Below are 27,443 nucleotides of genomic sequence, written 5' to 3' on the forward strand. Positions count from 1 at the left end.
TTGATCTATTAGTATCTTCAGGGAATATAAAAGCTCGGTATGATTATGGATTTGTTAACTTCTGCAGTTAGGTCAAGTTTTGCTTCATACATTTTGAAGCTGCTGTTGTACTCTGCTGATTTAAAACTGATTTATTTTCTTGGTGAATTATCCTTTTATCATTTAGTCATAACATTTTTTATTCCTAATAACAAATTTTTTTTATTTCAAAATCTGTCTGACATTAGTATGATCACACCAGTTTCTTCTCATTTAGCATCTGCCTATATCTTGTCTAACTAAACTACTTTCAACCTCTGGGGGCACCTGGGTGGCTCAGTTGGTTAAGTGTCGGATTCTTGGTTATACTCTCTGTATACACAAAATCATAACTGCAAAAGGACCCTTTTATAAACATAGCTCTTCTTTTCTTTGCCATAAAGATTTAAATAGAGGAACGCTCAGTGCTTGAGCGTTTGCCTTCAGCTCAGGTCATGATCCCAGGGTCCTGGGATCAACTCCCACATCCGGCTCCTTGCGGGGAGCCTGTTTCTCCCTCTGCCTCTGTCTCTCTCTCTGTGTCTCTCATGAATAAATAAAATCTTTTATTAAAAATATTTAAATAATATTTGGTAGCAAATATATTTGGCAAATGACTAATGGAAAAAGTTGTTTTCGTTCACAGATACAGAAAAGGAATTAGTTGACACGCTATTGCCTCTAACTGAAGAATAATTAGGAGTTTGACATATTTAACACTGAATGATGTCTAAGAAGTGAATCAACTTAAAAAAGCAAACCAGGGGTGCCTAGGTGGCTCTGTCAGTTAAGCCTTCGGCTCAGGTCATGATCTCAGGTCCTGGGATGGAACCCGTCCCAGGCCCCAGGCTCCCTGCTAGCCAGGGAGTCTGCTCCTTCCTCTCCCTCTGCACCACTGCTGCCACGCCACGCCGCCCCACCCCCGCTCATGCTCCCTCCTCCTCTCTCAAATAAATAAATAATCCTTAAAAAAATTAAAAGCAAATCAAACCATTCAGAGCTTGTACCAGCTGACACTGAAAAATACCTCATAAACATCCAGATATATCTACAGGATAAAGGGAGATATAACATAAATTTTAGAAACTTTTTTTTATGGTTAAACATGCATAAAACTGCCCATTTTTTGAGTGGTTGGGTCATCTAAGATCACACAGAAAGATGATGAGACTCTAAATGGGTTAAGGATCTACACCTGTGAAGATTAGCTGTTGGGGCAGGATGGGCGGGGGGAGCGGGGGGGGGGCGTACAGAGTGCGAGTCTGCAAAGGCAGACGTGTGGGATTTCCCAGCAGAACTGTACTTGGAGGATCCTGCTCAGCCACACGAGTAGAGGACAAATAGGAGAGCTTCTCACCAGCTACCCCCAAAATAAATACAAACTAAAGGCTGAGACAACTTTTTTGTAATCATTAAAATGTTGGAGAGGAAAGTCCAACACTGCAAATTTGCTTTAATAAGACAGTTCTTTTGCTCCTGAGAGAAAGCAAGCCTGGATCAATGGCTGGGTCTTTAGAATGGCTCAGAGCCTGAGGGAAGTATTTTATCAACAAGCCCTTAATGGTACCTTTCATGTGCCAGGAACGCTGCTTAACACAAAAGGAACAAACTGATGAGGAGCCTGGGCTTAAGAATTTCACTGCATCAATGGGCAGACATAATTATGTTTACAGACCAGAAAGCAATTAGTAGTTGTAACAAGGCCTTCAGGAAAGGGCATATCATGGCCCAGGGTGATGAGGTGAGGACGTGTGGCCTAGGTATGTGTGGCCTATGTCAAAGTCCTAACACCACCAACAGCACTATTTACTGATTGCCTGCTGGGTGCCAGGCAATGTACTGTGCACTGATTTTTTCTTCCCAATACCTCAATGGAGGCAGGTGTTACTGTCCCCATTTTACAGATGAGCGCAAGGACTTGAGGTTGAGTGAAGGCTAACGTGACATTCAAGGCACAGCTGGGCACACAAGCACGTGTGTGACACAAAACCCAAGCTTCATCAGTTCTCCTTACAGTTCCTTCCCTCACAGTAATGAAGGGAAACACTTTGAATTGTAAAACAATTTGTAGAAGTAATTATAATATACTCCAAACAGACAAAAAGTAACCATTTGCCTCCCTACTCCTTCAATTCTCAACTTGAACGTCATCTCTTCCAGGGCTCCACCCCTGCTCTCCAAACTGAGTTAAGCTCCCCCAATAAGGACCACAGTCCTTCAAGTGCAATTTGAAAAGCCAGTAAGCTCTGAAAAATCTGAAGTGTTTTCATAGATTTGCAGCAAGCATGGTGACCTGAACTGCCGGGAAACTACGTGTTTACTTTTCCTACTCAGCGTGAATATTCACACTCAGATGTGAGAAAAATGTGTCTGATGAAGGGATGCTGCCCATGGCAGTTATTACAGAATACATATGTATATTACCTTGCTAAAATCCAAACTGTTCTGACTTGCAAACCATATCTGGCCCCAAGGATCTCAAAGGACTCTGGACTTCTACCCCATGCATAATTCTCATTGCAGTACAGGCGTTTCTTCTTCATTGTAAGCCCAGCACCCGACGAAGTGTCTTGCATGTAATAGGTACACGATAAATATTTCCTGAATGAAGAAATAAGACTGAGAAATTGGCTGTGAAGGGAAAATGGTCAGTGGCTTGGGACTATGGTTCCTGACTTGGGGGCTGAGCCTCTAACCATGGAATGCTACTTTCTTCTCTGAAGGGAGGTCCTATTAATAGTTGCTGCTGATTGACGGAAAGGGACCTAGCTGCTGTCTTCACTGGGAATAAAAATAGTCCAGTGGTCTTACATGATGGACCCATATATAACTTTAGCCCAGTAATATAGAACAGCAGGCATATTCATACCTCTCAGACCACATGGGCAGCCTCACAGGTCCCCCTAGAACTTGAGAGAAGATGTGCATTTGGCTCTGACCCTACTACATGGGTAACCTTTTTGGCCTGTAGTTTTTTCATCTGTAAAATATCAACCAGAGTAACCCTTAAGGCCCTCGCACGGGGGTCTCTAACAAGGTAATTCATGGGAGGGACAGCAGCAGTTGCCCCACATTCCAGAGGAGGAGACAAACCTCTGGAAGTTCTTCCCTCCTGTCTACTGTCCTGGCAGTCCCGAGTTCACCGTCCTCAGCGTGCTCTGTCCAACCTATACACACGTCCTCTCTCACCCCCAAAAAACAGTCAATGCAAAAAGATGCATTTTTGTACCATGGGCACCAGTGGAGCTCGGTCTTCGATCCCAAACACAGGTTTAAGAATTCTTTTTTTTTTAAAATTTTTATTTATTTATGATAGTCAGAGAGAGAGAGAGAGAGAGAGAGAGAAAGAGAGAGAGAGAGAGAGAGGGAGAGGCAGGCTCCATGCACCGGGAGCCCGACGTGGGATTCGATCCCGGGTCTCCAGGATCGCGCCCTGGGCCAAAGGCAGGCGCCAAACCACTGCACCACCCAGGGATCTCAGGTTTAAGAATTCTGTGAAGAGTAGCGGCACAGCCCTTCGGTCCCCCGAAAGAGGCCGGGGTAGAATGCGGGTGGGGGCCATTACTGGCCAACAAGCACTGGATTATTATTTTTTAAGATTTTATTTATTTATTCATGAGAGATGCGCAGAGACACAGGCAGAGGGAGAAGCAGGTTCCTCGCAGGGAGCCCGATGCGGGACTCGATCCCCGGACCCCAGGATCACGCCCTGGATTTAAAGAGAAAACCTGCTAACTGCAAAGCCTCAGGACCGGGTAGGAGAATGGGTGCCACGAGAAGGCAGCTCGGGTGGGCCTTCCTTACCTGGTAGCACAGAATGGTCTGCTGTACCAGCCGCGCGTAGCCATCCAAGCGGACCCCGGAATTGCTCCTGCTCCTCATGCCCGCGCGCTGCCCGGGCCGCGGCGCCCGACGCGCTGTGCAGAGGTGGGTGGGACGCCCGAACTGCGGCCGCCAAGCGGGCCTGCTTCCCAAACACTCGCAACCTCGGTTAGTCCTTGGGACGGAGCCCGCCGGTGGGAGGTCGAGACTTTTTAAAATGAAAGAAGCAAAGTCTGACTGGAAAGCAAGCCAACCAGAGTTTCGCTCTTCTGCACGGCGCGGGGGCGGTCCCTCCTTGACCAGGTCCGCCGCACTCCCGACGCCCGCGGATGTCGGGCAGCCCCGCGGGAGACGCGGGGAATCGGGTTTGGGGCGGGAGGCAACGACGACCCCGTCGAGCCTTCCTCGGCTTCGAGCGGCGTGGAGGAGGCCCCCGGGCGGGCCGCCAACCCTAGCCTAGCCGCCTGCAGCAGTCCCCGCGCCGCCCCGCCCCGCCCCCGGCGCCGCCCCCGCCCCTGCCGCGGAACGCAACCCTCCGAGTCGCGGCTTGAGGGGGAAAGAAAAGGGGGTGGCCCACGGGAGTAGCGGACAACCTGGCTCCGGGCGGGAAGCAAACTGCATCCCTGAGCCCCTTACCCCCCCCACCCCCACCGCCGGCCGCAGAGGCGGCTGGGGAGACAGGTCCTTCCGCGGCGACCACCTGGACGCCCTGGGTCCGCCCCGGGTCCGCCCCAGGCCCCACCTGTGATCCCGCCTCCGGCTCCGCCCCCGCCGCGGAGCGGAACCCACGGAGCCGGGCCCGAAGAGCGAGGTAAGGGGACCCCTCCTCCGGAGCTTCGGAACGCCCCTAATACCATCGCTTGTGGCCCCGCCCGGCCCTGAGATGAGCTCAGCACAGCGCCCGTGGCCCCGCCCCAGGCCCCGCCCCCGCCGCCGCCGCGGAGCGGAACCCGCCGAGTCGGAGATAAAGCACTGGCTCCTCCGCGAGCGGCCGGGAGGCCCCGTGGATGGGCGCTCGACGTCACCCGAGGCGGGAGAAGTAGGCCCGCCCACCGCGGCCGCCAGCCGCGATCTTAATTCTGTACTTGGCAGCGTCTCCACCTCCGAGCAGAAGCCGAGTTGTGGGGCCTCTCAGGGAAGGAAAAGGGGGGTCGGGGCACCCTCCGGCTCCTGTAGCCCCTGTCCCTGATCAGCGCATTGGAAGTCAGGCCTGCAGTTCACCTCCTACAGGCCTACAACTTGATATTGGCATTACAGTTTTTTGCAGCGGCTAATTACCTACAGTTCAATCTTTGACCCACTGTTCATTTTCCAACAAGGTCTGTTCCACTTGGGGCGCCTGGGTGGTTCAGTCGGTGAAGCGTCTGCCTTCAGCTCAGGTCAGGGTCCTGGAACCAAGCCCCTGTCCTGCTCCCTGCTCCCTGCTCAGCAGGGAGTCTGCTTCTCCTCTGGCCCCCCCTCCCCGTCCCTCGTCCCTCCTCCCCTTGCTCCTGCTTTCTCTCGCTCTCTCAAATTTTAAAAAATAAATGCTTCACTGGGCAGCTCGGCTTATATAATATTCTGCTAGATTCTATGCATTTGCTATATGCCTTACCTAGTAGGCCACTCCTCCTCGCCCTATCTGAAGCCTATACGTTAAGGGCCAACTCAGTTCTTCACTCCTAAAAGCCCTCCCCATTCTCTGCATTTCCATACAATTTATTTGTAAGAACTTAGGTTTTGGATTCCAATCAGGGTTCTGCCACTGACAAGTGTTGTGAGCCTTAGCATGTCATCACAGCTGTTTGACATTCAATCTCATCTGTAAAATGGGGATAATAGCACCTACCTCCTAGGGTGGCTAACATCAAGGGGATGAATGTAAAGCACTTAGCATCATGCCTGGCTCATAAAAAAAAATCATAAATCATAGCTGTTTTCATTTAACATCGGACAGTGTTATTTTTGTTTTCAGATGAAGCATGCTTTTCTAACTGGATTGTATACTCATTCAGTCTTTGAGGGGCGCCTGGGTGCCTCAGTCAGTAGGGCTGAGATTGACTCTGGGTTTCTGCTCCAGTGGTGATCTCAGGGTGGTGATGAGGGACCAAAAGGCTAGCTGAAGACAAACCACAATCTGACACCCTGCAAACCACCACCCCCTCCCAGGTGGGATACGCCTGGCTTCCTCCAGGAAGCTCCCAATTGTCTTAATGCTTTGCTACAGGGAAAAATAACCTTCACTTGTCAATGGCAAGGCCTCCAATATCTTTTCTTCTTTAGCATATGAAAGTTCTTTTGAAAACCTCCCCTTTTCCTTACCTTCCCCAACTCCGGAAGTATACAATCAGCCATACCTCACAGCCCTCCTGCTGTGTCTGGAACAGTGTTGAACATAATAGTTGTAACTCAGTGTCAAATGAATGAAAGAAAATCAGTCTTGCTAACTGGGTCCCCTTAACCGAATTCACTTTATAAATTCCGTACCATAAATCTATGTCACTCAGCTAAAGCACCAAACCCGTTATCATCTCACATACTTTTTTCTTACTCGTGGCTCCTAAATAATGTAGCAATCCATGTGATGTGCCTGCATGCAGAATTTGCAATGGTCTAGGGGTAAATAAAATTAGACAATAAGTTATCACCATTAAGTCTCTTTTGGAATCAGAATATGTACTCTTATTAGAGCTCATATACTCTGCATCAAAAAGCTGGGATCATTGCTTCATTACTGTTTTTGTTCACCCTGAATGCTTCTTCAAGAATGTATTTTGCAACCAGAGTGGGAAATAACTGATAACCTTTGCTCATTACCTGGCATTTCCATTCAGTATAGAAACATTTTCAGTTTATCTCATTCTTAGTGAATTCTTCTATCCAACGTACACCTCTGTTGGTGTATAGCTAGCCCACATTCTTAAAATTGGTCTATGCTTTAATAAATATTATCAAATAAGCTATATTTTTCCATAAGCTTGAAATTCAAGGATAAAACCAAGAATGAAAGCTACTACTTTTTAGCTTTTAAATTTCTATGCAAATTTTGGCCCATAAGCTGTGCTATATAAAAATCAGACTCCTATCTTAGTGGCCTATGTCCCTAAGATACAAAACTTCCGTATCTTGGTTTCCATATCCATGAAGCCTTTCTCTGGCTGTGATCCAATAGAAACCTGTCTCCAAGTCATTTCTCAAATATTTGTCAAGAATCAGATATGGGGGGCACCTGGGTGGCTCAGTGGTTGAGTGTCTGCCTTTGGCTTAGGTCATGATCCCAGGGTCCTGGGATAGAGTCCCACGTCAGGCTCCCCGCAGGGAACCTGCTCCTCCCTCTGCCTATGCCTCTGCCTCTCTGTCTCTCGTGTATAAATAAATAAAACCTTAAAAAAAAGATTCAGATATGGAACATGATGGGATATGTTATTGTTTCTGAAACCGATTCATGATCTTTGTAAACATGAAAGCCCAAAACTGGACTCCAGGGTAGTACCACCCACATAAGACTCCTCTGACCTCATCCAGAGGGTCTGCCTCATTGTCCTGCCACAGGGGCTTAGGCCAATGAAGTTTTCCCAGAGAGCCACATGTCTGTGTCCAAGGTAGAAACCATCCAGTGTTTCTTCTGGAAGGCTCAAATTTTTTACTCTAAATAAAAGCATTCCATCTCTGATACAAAGGAGATGGTCCATTCTGAATGAATTTTCTGAAAAGAACCAATTTGCCAAATTTTGTTATTTCTTTGACAAATCTTTGTGGACCAGAGATCATTTTCATTGCAATATTTTAAAGAATGTACAATTTGTCTCTGTTCCAGATTCCTATAGCTGGTTTGAGACTAAGAGGTAAAGAGTGGAGATACCAGGAAATGTAAGATTTCTTCTCAGTGAAGAATCTATAGATATATTTAAAAGAACATATTCTGGAAGAATGTATTCAATTTTGTGTGCCCCAACATTTTGATGCTGTACCTAGAAAAAAGAAAAAGAATCTACTGACAAGAATTCTGCCCATTAAAGATTATGTTTTTATGTCCATCTGGTCTTTCCTTCTTCCTGTCCTTCAGACTCTAACAGCATCAGTTGGAGCTGAGGCAGAGACAAACTGAATAGTCCTTAAAATGGAGAAATGGAGAAAAAAATGATTACACACTTGTCCATTCAGTAAATTGTTCATTCAGTAAATTAGCCCTTTGCCAAAATGGCCTTCAAACTAATCTGCTTTCTAGGTGACCTCATTAGATACAACCCAGTATCCCAAATGAAGCCATTTCACCATTTTTGCTGAGAACAGTCCTGATGCTGCTCACTGAAGCTCAGAGTTGCTCTGTGGGATTAATGATTTCAGTGTGTTTTGGGGAAAAACTTCTCAAATGTTCTGAGAAAATTCTTCATTATATACTGGTCACTGCTGTGATGCTCCTTGCCTCCTCATACTAGCATTTCTGTCTCCTTCAGTGGAGTCTTAGATTGTGAGACCAATTGTTTTTTTAAAGAGTTCATTTATTTATTCATGAGAGACACAGGCAGAGAGAGAAGCAGGCTCCATGCAGGGAGCCTGATGCGGACTCGGTATGGGGACTCCAGGATCACACTCTGGGCTGAAAGCAGGTGCTAAACCGCTGAGCCACCCATGGATCCCCTGTGAGACCAATTTTAAACTCAAAGAAGGATGCTTCTCAGGAACATTCTCTGTCCTGCCCCTTATCTGCGAGAAGGAAAAAAAAACAGACAAGAGAATTTGGCTTAGGGACCACAGCCCTCAAAAAAAAAAAAAAAAAAGGGACCGGAGCCCAGACACAAAACACAATAGGAAAAATGAGAGGGCATGGACAGGATCTAAACAACACTGGACACTGTGCATCCTTTGGGGTACACTTTGATTACATCATCTCCAGGAGTCTTGGTCTCTGAGATCTCATACCCAAATCTCAAGTATCTCACCACCTTCCTCATCAATTTAATCCTCAAGATCTCTGAGGCAGCTGAGCATCACATCTCAGAGACCTCTTACAGAATCAAGGCCAGCTTCCCCAAGTTGGCCTCCCCCATAATAATCAGCTGCCCCAGAAAGTCCTAATCCTTTCCTGAGGATGCAGAGACATGGAGGGGGGAATGCAAATGTGGGGCTGTGTAGGCCAATGGCAACATGTGTTAATAAAGAGGAATCTTGGAAGAGTGTAAGGGGAAAATGAGGAAGAGATCTCAGAAACTGATCTCTTGAGGAGGCACCTTGCTCTAGCCTCACAGTCACTGTGTGTCTGCTGTCAGAAGATGTCACCATCACATTCATCTTAATCAGGCCACTCCCATGCCACGCCCCCAGGGAAAGATCACAGGCGCCTTTTCAGTGAAAACTTTCAAACTCAAAGGACTGAACTACAAATTTATTTTGGTGATTTGAACATTTTTGTTGATTTTTAACATAAATACAAGAAAATTAAATAAATCAGAAGAAATATTGCAAAGACAAATCAGCACTCACAGAGGTGTATTATATTATTACTGTGGTTAGTCAGGGATACAACATTCACTTGAAATATATGCAAGGGAACCATCGTGAAAGACCTAACTACAGGGTTTTGCAAGGTTCCTATTCAGGACACACTTGAGGCATTGCTCAGGCAGCAATAGGTGGGAAGCAAGATAAACCCTTTACAACTAGGAGCAGTCAGGGTTTGATACATATGGCAACAATAGCATTGCAGGATAGTTCCCAACAGCTGCTCCCCCTTGTCACTACACATTCTTCAAGACTTGACACCTTTTAAGAAATAATTATAGCTCTGGCTGGGCCAGAGTGTACCAGTCATAGCAACTAATGTACTATCCAGTTGCCCTTTAAAGAACAGCAATATGATTTTTTTAACCTCATATACATCTCCTTTAAAAATGAATCCTACTCTATTCCCCTTTTCTGAAAGGCTCTGGGGATCTGAGAAGTGGCAGTGTATGTATCTCGTCCACATTCACAATTTTCTTGACAGATGGTCTAGATTACAGTTCTATCCCTCTCCAGGGCCAAGGTACTAAGTTAATCATCTTGGTGCAGATTTCATAATCTGGTGATCAGGGATGAGGTCAGGAGAGGGGTATTGGTATTGGATGCTGTGCGTGGTTGTACACATGGTGCCCTGCATGAGGGTGTACCCAAGTGATGAACGGAGCTAAAATATGGCCCCCACTTTGTCTGCCAAACCATAAGCCCTCGGGCCGTGTCTGCCCAGTGGGGGGCACCTCTTTCCAACTCACTCAAGGCCCCATATGAGCTCACTGTGGCACTGTCTGCTTACATTTCTCCAGTCTGGCTGGCATCGTTATTTCTTGATTTCAGTGAAGCATCTATATTTCACATCCCATATAATCTCCAAAAGGAGCTGTAGAATTCACTGAACCAGCAAGGATTTTCTGAATTATCACATTAGACGCAATAACACAACCACGATTCCACAAATAAATCAATTTACACAGTAGAAAATAAATACAAAAAATGTAGAAGGCATCTGACATGTGCGTCACTAAAATTTAGCTTATTTACAACAAAGGCAGGCACAACTAAACTCACCAACAGGCTGAAGTCAACAGTTACCTTATAGGACGTAATCAAATATGACTTAGCCTCTTTAAAATGCGGCTAGAAGTGAACTACTTTGATTTTTAAATGAGACTTATTCTTACTGTGTTGTTTAAACCCAACCTACTTTTTAAATGAAGGATAAAAAAACCAAATGGCAAATGTCTAAAAACCATGTATAATGTCTTGGTTTCCTCTTCTAATAACCATTGCCCTCAATCAGCATAGGCTCCTCCAGAGGTTGCTGAGTATAAAATTAGTTGATTTTCATACATCTCACATTGTGTAAAAGGTAAAATTGGACATTTTCACACTGTCAAGCATCATGCTTTGATTTTTAGAAAAAAAGGAATCACATTTGCTCAATAAAGTGTAAGCTTCCCCGCTTTGAAGTCCTTCTGAGAGCGATACGGTTTTTACCATGGCAGGAATCTTCTTTCTCATTAAACATGTGCTGCTTTCCAGTGAAATCATGAAGGCACACATCTCCATTCTGAACAATGAAAGAAACACCATTCTTCTCGGTAGAAGCATTCCCTGTATAAGGAAAGACAAACTTGGTGTCATGGAGTATCCACAGAAAGCAATCAAATAAATCAACAGTTAAACATCATTTTATTCTGAAGTAGGTTCACGCAGTACATGTTTTTTAATATAGTTATGATATATTGTCATGTTTTACTTTTCACTCCTTCCCTAAAGCTGCTCAAAGTAAGCAAAACTGGAGAATGCACCAGAAACCAGTTCTCTATGGCAATTTTTTTAATGAAATGATCAAAATATGAAGCAAAGCAATATATTTGATTTGAAAAGGCCCACTTCCTAACTCTAGTTGATTGTATTATCGAGTAGCAGCTTATGTGTAGTATAACCCAATATAATATTCTGGTCTCCCCCAAAAGATTAAGCTTAACAGAGATCCCCAATATGTTCCCTTACCAGGTTTTTGGTTCCTTAAGAATCCTATAAAATAAAACTCTGTACCAGACAAACCCAGAGCAACAACAGTCATGGTCAAGAAAAAAACGTCTCCGGTAGACTAAATCGGCCCCTCTGACTAAATCAGGACAGGAATGACACCCACAAGGAAACCACCAATTACAACCTCAGAGCCCAGGCCAGGTGGAGCTGGGCATTCTAGAGACATTGAAGTTTGGACCTAGGCCTTCCACACCACAAACAGGCCCTGAACTGTGTGTATGCCAGTAGGACGGAGCCACAGCTGCTGAGACCCTCTGGCTACTTGGCGCCATCCTCCTGGCCATCATACCACTGGAAGGCAATCTAGAATGCTGACTAACAGGGTGCCTGGGTGGTGTCATCGATTGAGTGACCAACTCTCGGTTTTGACTCTCAGTTCTCGACCCATGATCTCAGAGTCATGAGATGGGGCCCTGTGTCAGGCTCCACACTCAGTGCAGAGTTGCTTGAGATTCTCTCTCCCTCTCTCTGTCCCTCCCACTTATGCACACTTCCTCTCTGTTTAAAACAAATCTTTAAAAAAGAAAGCTGAATAATAAGCCCATTTTTTCAGTTGATGCTATAATCATAGGAATAATAATTAACAGTACTGAGAACATAAGTACTATCTCATTTATTATACTACTTGTTGAGTGCTATTATTATCCCCATTTCACAGACGATGAAACTAAGTTTTCAGAAATCAAGTGCTTTGTACAAAGTTATGCAACTCAGAACTGATGGAGTCAATATGTGACATTTCTTTCAGACTGAGTTTGTGGCCCCATGAGCCAAGTGAGATGGCTGCTGGCACCCAAGCCTCCAAGGCATAACCAAATATGTAGCGTTCACACCAACTAGGTGATGGATATGTTTAACACAGCCCAAATAGGGCATATGACTGAGACAGCTGTCCTGATTTAGGCATTTTGGTTTGAGGACATTTTGGTGCAGGGACAATTTGACCTGGTATAATAAACCACTAAACTTCCAGCTTCTTTGTTGGAATTGCCTAGCCCATCCCTCATCCATCCCAGATCCTAAGTGTGCAGCCTGAGGAGTTGGGGATGTCTATCTGATGAGCATGTATTAAAAACTTGGCCATTTGGGTGGCCAAAAATGTACCCCCACCCTCACTGTCGGCCATCAAAATCAGCTATGTCAAATTAGCCATGTCAAACAGCTGTGCAAAATGTTGCTTCAAAAAAGAAAAGTGTTGCTTCAGTCAAATATGATTCCCCAAAGCATGGCAACACAGGCTAGGCAAGGGAGGCTTCATCTCTGAGTTGTTTCTAGAATATGGAAAAATCTGGCTTTAAGAGTTCCAAACATTTCTGTCCAAGCCAACAGGCTTTCTGATATGTTGTGATTCTGAGGATTCACAGTGGCTTACCTCACACCTCTGATTTCACTGCTTTCAGCTTGCTTTCTCACGTTAACTTCTCAACCAGTCTTGATTGCTACTACCTCTACTCTGTTTCCTTACATTGAGTGATTCTCGATAGAGCCATTTGTCCTAGAACCCAGAGCTCTTATCCTGGCATCTATGGTAAGGAGCTAAAGCCAGATAGTAGGTGTTTCTCATCTTCTACAGCAATGGTTCTCAATGAAGGGGAGGTGGGTGATTTTAGCCCTCAGGGGACATTTCACAATGTCTAAAGACAATTTTTGGTTGTTACAACTGGGGGCAGAGTGGGTAGATGCTACTGGTATCTAGTTGGTGGAAACTAGGGATGTTGCTAAATGTCCCCAACTGCACAGGACAGCTACCTCACCCCAACAGAAAGAATAGCCTAGCTCCAAGTGTCAATTGTGCCGAGGTTGAGAAACTTCGATTTGGAGGCATTCTATTGTATTTTTACATTCTGTATAAACCAGCAGGACCTTCCATCTTTAGGAGGTTGGAAAACTATTTGACAGGTATATGAACCTTCCCACAAATTTATTTGAATTCATCATGAAAATAACCAATATCCTAAAATGACGAATAAAGGCAAATTCTCCAGGGAAGGAGAAAGTAGAGGAGCAGAAATGTAAGCTTTTATGAAAATGCAAAAGATGTATTAAGAAGCCAAAGAACAATGAAACACACAAGCTTTTATGAGTAATGGACAGCCCAATTGTATGAAAGAAAGAAAATGTAATGGATGTTTTAGCTGGAAATGTCAGAATTAGCATAAGAAGGCGCTGCAGCAATAATCTGTTCACCTATTGGTGACATATATGGTCACCAGTAATGGTCACAATTCATCTTGGCAGTATTTAACATACTAAATGGGGATCTGGGCACTGCCACAAGGCAGCCATGCTATGGAAAAGAATGAACAAACATGACAAACAAAAAATAGGAAGGTTTAAAAGTATTGAAAATATGTATGATTGTAGATGTATTAAAAAATCAATATGGTCTTAACTATTTTAGGTTCTGCTTGCACAGCAGGAGGACAGCACTAAGGTGTTTGGGCAGTACTTAAATCAGGGTTGGCAACGTGAACACTTTTAGGTCATCATTAAGTTCCATCGTGAAAAAGCTAAATCTTAAAAAAAAAGTTCTGTTATTTGCTCTAAAATGAATAAATTTGGATTAATAAGCTTTCTCTTCTATAAGGGAGCCACATTTTGATCCACTAGTCATATGTAATTTTTCCCCTTTGCTTAGCAAAAATGCGATGAAAGGATAAAACTACTTTAGTACAATAAACACTAGCTTGAGAAGTGCTATGTTGAGAGATACGTACCATTCCCACTCGAAAGGCCTGAGCAATCGCTATTCACCAGCAGCGTGGTGGAGTGCGTGGAATTACTGTTTGACTGTAAGGAATTTGAAGAGCTGGACACTCCTTGGTTTACAGTCTGCTTCTTTAAACCATTAGTAGCAGTTTTACTCCAGTCTACAGCAGAATAAGCATTTCAGAAAAACAGGGCGGAATGTTGAAGCTCAATGCAAGAGACAGATCACAGTGGAACTCGTTCTGGCAACTGATCTCGCTTCCAGATCCCACTTCCACTTCTTACAAAAGAAGTCACACATTTCACACATTGGTGCGAGAAAATGTATTTTCATTTAACACTACATATATTTTGTCCTTTAAAGGAACACCGGGTTAAAAGTAACTTATATTCTCTTGGATTAAAGGCCATGCTCGTTTGATTGTGTCTATAAATACCCACTGAGTTAGGCAGTACTCCAGAGCCAAGGGCTGTCTTAACAAGAACAAGACAACTGTGTTGTGGTTACTGGTGGTTCTTAAATGACTTTAAACGACTGAACTATAATATAGGTACTGCCATTTTCTGAGTGAAGATCTCAGGCAACCAGATCTTTGCCATACTGCAAAGGCTGTATTCAGGGATGGTATTCATGGAAGAGGAATTAATGTTTTCAAACAGTACTTCATTTTTCTTATTTTCTTGAAAATCAGCAATTTGCTCTACAACTCAGCAGGGCACACCTGAAAATAACTTCAAAATAACGAAAGGTATGCTGAAGCTTATATACAAAGTCTGGCCCAGTAACAAATAGCAGCAGACAATCAGGACCTATGGTAAAAAGGTTGAGCCAAGACTTTTTTAAATAAGAATTAATGTTTTATTAAAGAATTCTAGAATTTTAAAATTGTTTTTATTTTAATTACAATTAGTTAACAGTGTACTATGAGTATCAGGTGTGCACCATAGGGATTCAGTACGTCCACACAACACCTGGTGCTCATCATAGCACGTGCCCTCCCATAATCCCGGCATCTCTTTCACCCCTACCCCTACCCCTCAGGTCAAGACAAGACTCAACAGGTCATGAAGGCAAATATGAAAAATTATTCCAGGCAAATGGAAAACCTTAGCTCAAAAGGAAAGAAATTCTAAAATTTCATTCTTGTTTCATTTAAACAGCAATGAACCCGTTAATCCTCTTGGCTCACAAAGTTCCCAGATATGAGCAATTATTTTTTATTTCACTAGGTTCCCCCGCCCGCTAACATTTACAGTTGGGATCCATTCACTGATTTCCAGATCGGACAGCCCTTTGGCATTGATTGCTTTAGATCTTAACTTTGTGTCTTTCCCTCAAGATTTAAAGAGGAGAAAAAGGTAACTCTTTACCAGAATTTTCAGCCAGCCGGAACTTTCCACAACAAAGATACCGTCTCCATTGCTTTCTGACGTTCTCTTTTGCTACACAGTAAAAGACGAATATGAAAAACCCTACAGAGGAAAGAAAAACAAATCCGTAACATAGTTCCAAACTAAGACCTGAATGTCGTGAGCTTCCTTTGCACAAAAGATAAAATCTTTGGCAGCTATAGGCAAAGGTAAATTTTGCAAATTGAAAAAAAAAAAACTAAAGTCCTATGAAAGGCACCCTGAAGGGACTCTCTTTGTAAGATTAAAAAAAAAAAAAACACTTATAAAAGGATTGATAACTCCCTATTTCCAAAATTAAACTGTCTCTCCTCTCACTTCCCATCCTTGGCACTCCCTATCTTTGGAAGTACAAGCCATCCACTCAGGATGCCAGCTTAGATCTAGACTCCTACTTCCCCACCCTTCCATATATTTATGATCCATTTTCATGTTCTGTCAAGTGCCACATCCTCTTCTGTCTCAGATTCCTGGCTCCTCCTCTCCAGCCCACGGCAGAGTCCCTTGCCTGGGCCCTTCCCTCTTCCTCCCAAGCCTGGTACCCCGCAGTGATGTCCTTGCCTGCCTTCCAGCCTCCCTCTAATATGTTCGAGGAAATTCTCCATGAAGAGAGTAACACACAGACCTGAGGAGGCACTTGGGTTCTGCCTCCCACCCACGGTCTTCCTGGTCGTGCGGCACAGGGCTCTTTAAGGCGTTTGCCAATAACTATTTGCTGAATGAATGAATTTCTGAATTCTCCCTCTCCTGAAACCCCAATGGATCTACTTTAAAATCTTCCTTTTAAATATTAGGTTTGCTTCTAGTACAGTACAATGTCCTAAAAACTGCTCTCTTGACTACTATACACCTTTGTTTATTTGCCACCCTTGGGTAGCCCCCCTTGGTTGCATACGGGGAGAAACAACAAGTATGCAGGAGATCAAAATGGGCCTAAGTCCCAAATCAGAACCTAAACCCATCTTTCCTTTAATCAACCCTAAAGCCCTGAGAATTAGGCATTAGTTCCCTTTTATAGATGAAATAGTGCATTCCTTTCATCTATTCATATTCTAATGAGAATACATTCTGGGGAAATGAAGGCAGAGAGGCAGGTTTGGTTTCCACAATAAATATATGAGGATAGGTACCTTGCTTTCGTGTTTGTGATTACTGTGATTTAGGCATATTATTTTTTTTTCTCTTTTAGCATGCTATTATGGCCAATAAAACTTGTCTACTTAATGCTATGTAGTATTAACACCTGGATATACCACATCAGGAACTGATCCATGTAAGTTAAAATTAACAAAGGCGCCTGGATGGCTCAGTTGGTTAAGCATGGACTCTTGATTTCAGCTCAGGCCTTGATCTCAGGGTTGTGAGATGGAGCCTGCATTGGGCTCCACTTCTCTCTCATCCCCTGCACCCCTACCAACTCTCAAATAATAAATCAATAAATCTCTAAATAAATAAAATCTTTTTTAAAAAAAACTTAACAAACTGCATGTGACCAGCAAGCGTATTGACTGGCTTCCTCCAAATAAGAACGGAGAGCTAAAATTCAGTCTCAGGTTAGGATTTCTTTGAAAACCAGCAAAATGATCTACCACCTGACAGAACTATGGGAGGACTCTTGGGGAGCTGAAAGCAACAGGAAGAAAAAGATGAAAACAAGCAGAATGAATTAAAAAGGGAGGCATCCCAACAAAGGATTTGAAATAAAAGGAAACCAAGGGACATGAATTATCGTTCACCCACTTAGCATTTAATGTCAAAGTACTTCCAATACAAATTAATTGCAGCTGACAAGTCTTTTATAACGCTGATCTTTAGTAATTTGCTTTTCTAAACAACATAACTTGATGGGTTGGGAAATTACTGCAGCTAGGCTTGGAGAACAAATGCAAAACAGTGAAGAGGCCGCACAGAGCCCGCCCCCGCCCCACCCCCGTCCCACGGGTTTGCCCAGCACAGTAACTTCTCGGGGTGAGCCGCTGGGCCAGGCTGTGGCCACTTGGCTGTTTGTTAACTTCACATTTACCATCATCTTCACATCAAACAGACCTAGAAGGTGGGCGTGCCCAGACATCACAGGGACGTTTATGGTTAGGTTCACTTTTCAGTATGCACGTTCTACCTCAGTAAGATTTACAACCAAAAAGAGGGGCAGGGAACCAAGTGAAGGAAGACTGACTCCCATAACGAGCTCCTGGCAGGTCCCCTTCAATATGTTCTCTCTGAGGAGACAATATGGATAAGGAGGAAAAAAGCACCCATTTCTTCCAAGGCTTTCAAAGGTGAATTGGGTTGTCAACAAGTAAGTCTGAAGCTACAAAATTCCACTGGGATCATTGGTCCATGGATTGTGCTGTAGAGCTTACCTTGCAATGTGTTAAAGATTGCAAAGAGATACATGAAAGTGACGTTAACTGGTCCCCAGGCAAAGAAGGCAAAACCCCAAGTAATGCCCAGTAAAAATGTAAGGCCGGCAACGCTCCTGAGGTCTTGAATACTGGTTTTCCGCTGGGCTCCCAGTTGTTTCTTCTTTTTAATTCGACAGAGCTGAACCAGGACCACAATGAACATGCTGACATTCAGCAAAAAGATCACACAGAAATATCCCACAACTGTAATATAGAATACAGCATTGCTGTTGATCCAGCAACTGGAATGTGGGGGGAAAACAATGGGGAACATATTACAGTGCTGAAATATGGTTCAAAATGATACAATGAATCTATATCGTTTTACTGAAACATTTCCTAAAAGTACAAGAGATATAAAAAAAGATAAAACCAGCTGTTCTCCAATACCCACTTAAGGTTCTAAGGGGAGAAAAAAACCTAAGAGTTTATTTTAGGACACTTGGTGATTAGAAGTACTTTAAAAATATTCCTTGAAAACAATCAGGACTTTAAAAAAAAGAAGGAAAGAAAACAAAACATTAAGGATTTTATCCCCTTAAAATCCTATCTATGAGTCTTTACTAATATAATGTAGCTGGCATTTCATGTTTATCAGACACTTAAAAATATTTTCAAAATACCTCCAATTACTTTTTTTAATACTTAAGTAGTTGTGTGATGGAGCACCTGGGTGGCTCGGTGTGAGCATCTGCCTTTGTCTCAAGTCGTGATACCAGGGTCCTGGGATCGAGTCCTGTATCAGGCTCCCCACAGGGAGCCTGCTTCTCCCTCTGCCTATGTTTCTGCCTCTCTCTCTCTCTCTTTCATGAATAAATAAATGAATAAATCTTTAACAAGAAAAGTAATAGCGTGGCATTTCCAACTAGCTTATCTCATTACATACATAATTGCGAAGACTGCTGTAAATGTGACTGGATTTATTAGGATGAGAGTCAGAGTCGATATGCTGATTACATACTCCACTTTGTTGGATTATTCTGTTTTCCAGTTCACTTAACATTCCCTCAGGGGCTTTGTACTCACAAGTCATCGGGTGAGCCATTGGGGAATTTCCCATAGGATCCAAGGCCATAGTTATTTGGGGATATAGCCAGGACGATGGTCACAACCACAGCGGGTACCCCTGGAAGATGGGAAACATCAGTCACACAGAGCTCTAATAACCAAGGTCGGTGAGAAGAAAGACTAGAGATTACATTCTATTTTCTTCTGGGAGCAAACTGCTGAGCTGTTCACCAAACCCAGTTGCTCTTTCTCCTTGGCACACGGCTGGACCTCTCCCAGCCTGCTTTGCAGCTAGGTGTGTGTGGGCACAAAACTAGGTCTTGGTCAATGGGATATGGACAGAATTGATTTGCTCTACCTTTAGGCTGGTCCCATAAAAACTTTCTATGAGATCCTCTGCTCTTTTTTCTCCCAAATTCAGGGCAACTTTAGAAATCCAGTCTTGAGACCACAGACCTCTACACTCCTGCTAACTGGACTGTGCATGAGAAATTATCTTCTCCTGAGATTTTTGTCGCCTACAGCAGCTAGAGTTACTCTTAATTTATACACATCTGGAATGGAATTTTGAGGTTCAGGTGGCAGGCAAAGTGAAGGACTCCCAAAATGTAAACCAAATAATCAACATATTAGGATTATCAGCAACTCCTAGCAAATCTTTCATTATGAACCCCAAATCCTCAACTGATTAGCTGGAAGCCATTGAGGAGCAGACCTGGTTGATCTAGGGGTGTTGACTGCCATTATACTGGCTCTCTCAAGGGCCTACTGGCACTTCCACTAAAAAGCACAATGACAAGGCTCTTCCCAGGTCAAAATGGCATCTGGCTGGGAAGGAGTCCCTCTCATCCCCCACCATGCCATCACCCCTCACCCCACTTCATGTGAGCATCTCACACCCTGAGCACACAGACCCGCCTCACATCCATCTCAAGGCTCTGGTAAATAAAAAACAATTCCTCCTCATAGCTGGGGTACCTGGTACAATCTAAAATAATATTTCGTTTAATTCTTTTTTCTTTGTACCTTACAGAGACACTGACATATGATGGTTTCCTAAGTGAAATACTTTCCTAAAAATAAAATATTAGGGTTGTGGAGCTTGTCCAGGACAAAGAATGTGACCTTGGGTATTCCAGAAAGACAGAATCCATGCTCAATGTCAGAAGCAATGATTTATTTTTTCTAGGAAGAAGTGACTCATCTTTCTGGAAAGGTGTCTGTTATTCTTGACAAAGATATAATGACAGGTGGGGTGACAGGGGTGGTAAAGGGTCTGCAGTACTATTGTGTAGGGAATATCTGAGGGAATATTTAGCCTGAAAAAGAGGATAGGGAAGGATGGCGGCTGTAATTCAGTGGGAAATATACACATGAGAAATCAGAAAGCCAGGCTGGGCTGTTCTCAAATTGAGTGGATTGGGTAAATCAATGTCATCATTTTGAGCTGGTTTCTTTCCATGGTGCTAGCAATAACTGCCTTGTGCTAACCTCATTGGCTTGTCTTTCATGGGGTTACTTATGTGAAAATACACTGAAAAAGGGTGTTTATCTTAATGTTATATATTACTTGTAGATTATCTAAAGGGCTCTCTGGCAGAGAGGTGTTAGCTTATTATTTTTTTAACTTAGAGAGCAAAAACAATACCACTTGGGTAAGTGCCACCAGAGAGCTAAGTGAACTTAATGGGAAATCAGAACTGCAGGGCTTTAGAACATGGTTATTGGCTGCCTTGTAAGGTATTAAAAACGAGACAACAGGCCTAAAATTGAGTCACTTATGCTAAGCCCCAGGTCATGAAACTGAGACTTGACTTAATTACAATTTCAGCTCTCCCAGAAATGGAATCTTAAACCAGTCAATCAGGAATCATATTATTAGCACTAGTTAGGTAATCTGCCTGATAGACTCCTCTGTTGAGTCCCCTAAAGGGGAATAACCTTGCAATAAGGAACCCACTATTTTGCCTAGCGTAACTTGCTTATTCCTGTTCCCTTCCACCTATAAACATCTCTCTTTTTTTATTAAATATTTTTATTTATTTATTCATGAGAGAGAGGCAGACACACAGGCAGAGGGAGAAGCAGGCTCCATGCAGGGAGCCCAATGTGGGACTCGATCCCAGGTCTCCAGGATCTGGCTCTGGGCTGAAGGCTGCACTAAACCGCTGAGCCATCCAGGCTGCCCAACATCTCTAATTTTGTACAGCTCCTTTCTATCTGTGAGACTGGATGTTGCTGATTCATGAATCACTGAATAGAGCCAATAAGGTCTTTAAAATTTAGTCAGTTGAGTGCTCGCTTCAGCAGCACATATACTAAAATTTAGTCCATTGAATTTTTTTTTTAACAAAGATAATGAGCTCCCTAATAATAGAAGTGTTCAAGCAGAGGTTAGATTATCTCAGCCAAAGCTAAGTTCAGTCAAGTTGATGGGGCTCCTACATTTGGTGGAGAGTTGAATGCAGGAACCTTCATGTGTGATGTCTCAGACTTTGTGACATGTGTGGTGTCTAAGACTTTGTGACCCACCACCAACAGGTGACATGATCTGAAAATTGTGTCAATGAGGCAATGAAGTCACAACAGGTTTCACCTGTATGTTCATCTCACTCTGCTATTCTTAGCCCAGTGTTGAGTGTGTGTATGATATCTGAGAGATCTAGAACCAGTGAGGCTAGCTGGGAGGTCAGGGATGGAAAGCTTGGCCTCATTATCACCAAGCTCACATCTTCAATTTACTGAGCACCTTCTGTGTGCCAGCCCTAAGTCTAGTTATTGTAGATACAGAGAATATTCATAGCCCTAACCTCAAAGAGTTTAATGTTCATAACCAATATACAGGTATTCTAGAAAAAGACTAGACATGGTTGGGGTGCCTGGGTGGTGCAGGCGGTTAAGCGTCCACCTCTTGGTGTTGGCTTAGGTTGTGATTTCAGGGTTGAGATTGAGTCCCCCACACCCCCGATTCAGGGTCTGCACTCAACACGGAGTCTGCTTAAGATTCTCTCTCCCTCTGCCCACCCCTATAAAATAAATAAATAAATCTTTAAAAAAAGAGAAACTGGACAAGGGTAAGGACAATATAGCTGTTTTAGAAACCTGCCAAGTATGACCTGCTTTATCATCATCTCTATCTGATTAAAGACCAAAATACTGGAGAAAAAGCTTTGGAGAAAGCCTAGGCCATGTGCAAGCAAGATTATACATACCCCAACCGACAATGCAGAATTTAAGGATGTATTTCCGGATATAAGTATTAAACACTTTCACGAGGGCCAGATACATATGAAATGCTTCCAGGCCCATCCATGTGAATGAGACCAACAGAAAATAATGCAGAAATACAGCCACGGAGATGCAGAGGCCTCGCATGTTATACAGGGCTATCCAAGAATCCAGGAGGAATACCACGTTCAGCAGGAGAAGAGCTGCACACAGCTGGATGAGGATTTTCGAAGGGTAATCCCTCCGAACCTTTCTAAAAGGAAAGGACAAGAAGAATTAGGACAAACAGTGTATGTTCTCATTCATTTGGGGAATATAAATAATAGTGAAAGGGAATATAAGGGAAGGGAGAAGAAATGTGTGGGAAATATCAGAAAGGGAGACAGAACATAAAGACTCCTAACTCTGGGAAACGAACTAGGGGTGGTGGAAGGGGAGGAGGGCGGGGGGTGGGGGTGAATGGGTGACGGGCACTGAGGGGGACACTTGACGGGATGAGCACTGGGTGTTATTCTGTATGTTGGTAAATTGAACACCAATAAAAAATTAATTTATTAAAAAAAAGAAAAGAAAAGAATTAGCATCACATTCTGACAACCCTTATGTGAGCATATCTAAGAAATTTATTGTTATTCTTTGGTAAATGTCTATATGCATAAATTTCTTCTCTGTGTGTGTGCACCAGGGGCAGGCATTAAAATCAACAACCATAACAACAACAAAGGAAAAATCAAAGCAGAATATCCTCTGTCATAACAATATGGAAAATTTATATTTGCATTTCTGTGGAACTTTTTATATGCTGACGGCTGACTCACCCTTTTGAATAATTTGTAGTGGAATCGACAGAGCACCCACCCTCATTTCTCCCAAACTACTTCTAGGAGCACTGCTGCTGCTTCTCATACAATAGGCTCCTATATTCAGATCTTCAACACAGAGCTGGTCCCATATTATGTTATTAGTTAAAATGAGATCATGGAAAGAAGAGTTTAAACTATAGCTAAGTGAAACATGCAGAGGAAATTAGAGCTCATTGATGACATGTGCAAGTCTACATGTGTGAGATTAGACCTGGTGAAATCATTCTGAGTAATGGCTGGCCTGATGGTAATTTAGTCTCATTAATCCTATTTCCAAAGGTCAACTAGAAGATCTGTAGTGACAGCTAAACTCTGAGTTTGGCACGGCAAGGAAATTTGTGCATTTCCTGATCAGTGTCCAAAATCTAAACCCCAGACCTTACATACTGTTTGATTTACTTAATGTAATAAAAGTGCCTATATTGCTTTATTTCCAACAGAATTTATTGGAATCCCTCCCACTCCCCAAAGTGCCCCCTCAGGTAAGCCAAGAAGGAGATGCTATCATTTAGAATGTCATTCTTGCTGCACTTGTGGAATATTTATCTTTTTCAGTGAGGCTTTACACCTTTTCTTCATCCTCATCCCCATACCTGCTATTGTTTTTAATCTTTTGTGTTTGCCCTGTGTAACTTCGAAACTTAGTAACTTAAGCATAGCTCATTTGCTGTACGTGAAGCCATGGTCTAAATCAGATTATAAGCTCTTAGCTTTCAAGGTCCTGCATCGATCTTTCATTTCACACTTAATGTCAGCTAGGTAGCAGGCATCATTCTACGGTAAAAAGATGATTAAGACACAAAAAGTCCCATGAAGTTTTGCATATAGGTGGCACCATTATATGGTATGTAGCATAAGGTAGGCCAAGGAGCACACTTAGTTAATACATTTTGGCAACAGAGGTGAGTACAGCATCCTATAATCCAAGTTTCCAGTGTGGATACTCACTCAAAGGCTAAATAGGTGACCAGAGTAACCGAAAGAAAAATTGATGAAAGCCCACAACCAATATATGTGATAAACGTCAAAGCCATCATCTGAGCAGGTGGCAAGGATGTTCGAGACAGGTCCTGGAAAATAAAATACTGCTTTCAAGACCAAGTATTTTAAATAAATAAAAGAGCTATGATTTACATTTATTGAATGTTCTAAGTGCCCAACCATGGCTCATTCAACAAACATATGAGGTAGACACAATTATTATCATCAAGTCAAAATATGAAAGGGAAGGTTAACCAGAGAGGTTAAATAATTTGCCCAAGGTCACTTAAGTATGAAATGGAGGAGCTGGGATCCAAATTCTGGTCTGGCTGACTCTAAAGCCCATGTCCATGATCAGTACAGATGATTTCATTTGGCTTCCCATCTTTAACAAAGCAGCCATCTGATCACCAGCATCCTCTGCCACCTGTCAGTATTGGGAAGAGTATCTGTCCTATCAGCAAGGCCTTGGCATTATGATGCACTGGAAAAGCACTGGGCTAGGAGCCTAAAGAGCTGAATTTGGCTTCAGACTCTTCTATTTCTTAGTTCTATGACTGTGGACAATGGCCTAACAAGTCTTAATTCTAACTTCTTTTTTTTTAAATTCTAACTTCTTAAAATGACAATCGTAACACCCCATTCCACCTATCTGGTAGGACTGTTGAAGAGACTACATAAGATAACTTATGACAGAGCATTTTATGAAAACTTTAAAGTACAAAGTAAACAATTTTTCTTACACATTTTAATCTCAATTCTGTAGGCCATGCTATTTAAAAGAGGAAAACTTATGTATAAAAATTACACTGGGGATAAAAAAACTTCCATGTTCAAGTATTTTCTTTCAACTACATTTGCTCATTGGAAGAGTAATTTCATTGATCTCTAACTTTGCCACAATATTACACCTGCTAATCAGTCATCCATCACATTAGACATCATGGTGTGACACCCAGCTACCCTTCAGACCCAGAATCTAAAGCCAGGTAGTGTGGGGTTATTACCAGTAAGACACCAAAGCTTGTAAGGTGGCTGCAGGTACAGATGGTTTCATTCAGCTTCCTGTCTTTAACAGAGCAGCCGTCTGAAGACCAGCCTCCTCTGCCACCTGTGGGTATTAGAAAGAGTATCTGTCCTATCAGCAAGGCCATGGCATCAATGATTGCCCCTTCCTCCTCTGTCCTCCTCCTCCCTCCGCCTCTGCCCCTGCCCCTGCCCACTCAGGACTGAAAAAAGGTACGACCAGAACCTACCATTTCTGCCCAAGTCCCAAAATACACATCTCACTGTTAAGTCTTCCTGCAGCGGAAAGATATGTGACAAATAATTAATTTATTGAAATGAAGAAACTGATAAGCAATCAGAAAAAAATTATGAAATTTTTTATTTCAGAATATCACTCTTGATTTTTGGAGAATTCTTATTTTATTCTAGTCCCTAGAAGCAAGTGAGTCTCATATAGGTCAGCATTTCTTAAACTCAGCAATTGTGCATAGGAATCACCTTGAGGCTTTGCTAAAATGCACATTCTGATTCAGGGGGTCAGCGTGGGGCCTAAGAGTCGGCATTTCTATCAAGCTGAAAGTACACGTCTGCAGGCCACATATGAGTAGTAAAGTCATAGATAATGCTCAGTCTTAACTGAAATGAGAGATGTCTTCTCTTTGGGGGTGAGAATCAGACCTGTAGCCACAGACCTAAATGCACTAAAATTGGGGGATTGATGATAGCTGGCTTTTGCACTGCACTTTGTTAGAAATTAGGTGGTCAGTTATTAGGCATGCTAAGATCCCACAGACAATATGATCCTAGTCTCACACACTGCCTTAACTGAATTTGGGATTCGGCTGGATATCCTTTCCTCAGGCCAAGTCTGACAGATGTGCTTTGTGCAAGTGTATCCGGTCATGAATAGACCAGACAGGTCTCTCCCACCTGGCTCGGGTTGATGTGCTTTAATGTAATCGTCACATTTCTTGTCAAGTTCTTAACAGTCAGGTTTGCAACACTGGACGATATGACGTAGCTGATCAGAGAGAAGTTCTCCAGGGAAGGGTCCTAGCACACCAAAGAATCAACAAGATGGCAAGGGTAAAAATGAGATGTCATCAGAGAACTTTAGAGCTGGAAGGGACCCCAAAGACCATTAAGTCCACACCGTTGATTTTATAATCTAGGTGAGAAATCAAGAGTCACAAAGTGACTTTCCCAAGGACCACAATTAGAAACAGAGCTTACTCTACTATACAGTGCTTTAAATACAGACTTAAATTTCACAAACTGACACAACAGGACCCTCATGAACTGTAAAGGGAATAGAACATTACGCCACTTACACTGTGTATTCTTGAGCAAGTTAACCTTTCTGCACTTCCTTGCCCTCATCTGTAAAATTGGGACAATAGCTGAATAGTTTCTCCCTCATAAGGTTGTAGAGATTAGAGTTAACATTCCTAAGTGCTTAGTAGAGTGCTCGGCAATTGGTAAATGCTATATATAAATGTCCATTATTGTTATTTATCATTACCAGCATCACTAGGTCCTGTTTAAAAACAGGGGCACCTGGGTGGCTCAGTGGTTGAGCGTCTGCCTTCGGATCAGGTTGGGATTCCGGGGTCCTGGGGTCGGGCTCCCTGCAGAGAGCCTGCTTCTCCCTCTGCCTGTGTCTCTCCCTCTCTCTCTGTGTGTCTCTTATGAATAAATAAATAAAATTTTTAAAAATTAAAAAAAAACCGTAGGGGAACCTGGGTGGTACAATTGGTTCAGCATCCGAGTCTTGGTTTCAGTTCAGGCCATGATCGTGAGGTAGTGAGATCGAGCCCCATGTTGGGCTCTGTCCTTATCGGAGAGTCTGCTTAGAGTTTCTCTCTCTCCCTCTGCCCCTCCACACTACTCTCTCCCAAATAAATAAATAAATAAATAAATAAATAAATAAATAAATCTTTCAAATAAATACATAAAAATAAACTGCAAAAAATTATAAATAAATAAAAACAAACTGCAGCTTTCATGTGAAAAAAAAAACAAACGAAACCGCCCCACTCCAAAATAAAAATTAAACAAAAAGCAGTGCTAATTAACTTTACCTGAAACAGGGCAGGTGTTTCAAAGAAGTTGAACTGAACCCTGGAAGCAAGCTCCACATCATTAGCTGGTAAATTACTCATCAGTGATGAAGGCAGAGTAATAATTCCAATACTGTTCTCAGGAGCCTGAGTTTCCAGAGAAACCTGAAAATCAAGGAAAAGATAATAAAAATGCCTGGGGCTAGTATAATGAAGAGATGGAAAACACAAGAACTCATTAAGATGGAGGATCCTGTAAAAGCATTTATTTGTGGTACCTCTGTAAAATCGGTTCTTATTTCTCTGATGCTATGAAATTGGAAAGGATGTATAATAGGGAGATGAGGCCTCAGAGCAGGAAAGGGAACATTTTAAAGCTACACAGAAACTATCAGAAA

General features: G+C 42.9%; 2 protein-coding genes across 8 annotated transcripts in view; both read right to left on the reverse strand.

Annotated features, from left to right (window-relative positions):
• PHKA2 (phosphorylase kinase regulatory subunit alpha 2) overlaps positions 1-4,704 on the reverse strand; it is a 78,553-nt gene extending 73,849 nt beyond the window's left edge. Inside the window, exons 1-2 of one of the 3 annotated variants that reach the window (XM_055337630.1) lie at positions 4,583-4,704; positions 3,823-4,048 (exon numbers count right to left, since the gene is read on the reverse strand). In XM_055337630.1, the coding sequence (XP_055193605.1) occupies positions 3,823-3,900 (78 nt within the window). In that variant the 5' untranslated portion in view covers positions 3,901-4,048; positions 4,583-4,704. Of the gene's footprint in view, positions 1-2,442; positions 2,620-3,822; positions 4,310-4,582 lie in introns of those variants that run through there. The other 2 variants (XM_055337632.1, XM_055337631.1) reach the window with 2 other exon arrangements.
• Positions 4,705-9,190: 4,486 nt separating this feature from the next.
• The window catches only part of ADGRG2 (adhesion G protein-coupled receptor G2), a 129,156-nt gene continuing 110,903 nt past the window's right edge, over positions 9,191-27,443 (reverse strand). For all 5 annotated transcript variants that reach the window (XM_055338946.1, XM_055338945.1, XM_055338944.1 and 2 more), the window contains 11 exons: positions 27,067-27,210; positions 25,916-26,038; positions 25,234-25,279; positions 24,985-25,088; positions 23,945-24,066; positions 22,118-22,386; positions 18,924-19,023; positions 17,856-18,139; positions 15,454-15,555; positions 14,091-14,243; positions 9,191-10,929 (listed from right to left, as the gene is read on the reverse strand). In XM_055338946.1, the coding sequence (XP_055194921.1) occupies positions 10,745-10,929; positions 14,091-14,243; positions 15,454-15,555; positions 17,856-18,139; positions 18,924-19,023; positions 22,118-22,386; positions 23,945-24,066; positions 24,985-25,088; positions 25,234-25,279; positions 25,916-26,038; positions 27,067-27,210 (1,632 nt within the window). In that variant the 3' untranslated portion in view covers positions 9,191-10,744. The remainder of the gene's footprint in view (positions 10,930-14,090; positions 14,244-15,453; positions 15,556-17,855; positions 18,140-18,923; positions 19,024-22,117; positions 22,387-23,944; positions 24,067-24,984; positions 25,089-25,233; positions 25,280-25,915; positions 26,039-27,066; positions 27,211-27,443) is intronic.

Source organism: Nyctereutes procyonoides, unplaced genomic scaffold (assembly GCF_905146905.1).
Source record: "Nyctereutes procyonoides isolate TBG_1078 unplaced genomic scaffold, NYPRO_anot_genome, whole genome shotgun sequence".
Taxonomy (NCBI): Eukaryota; Metazoa; Chordata; class Mammalia; order Carnivora; family Canidae; genus Nyctereutes; species Nyctereutes procyonoides.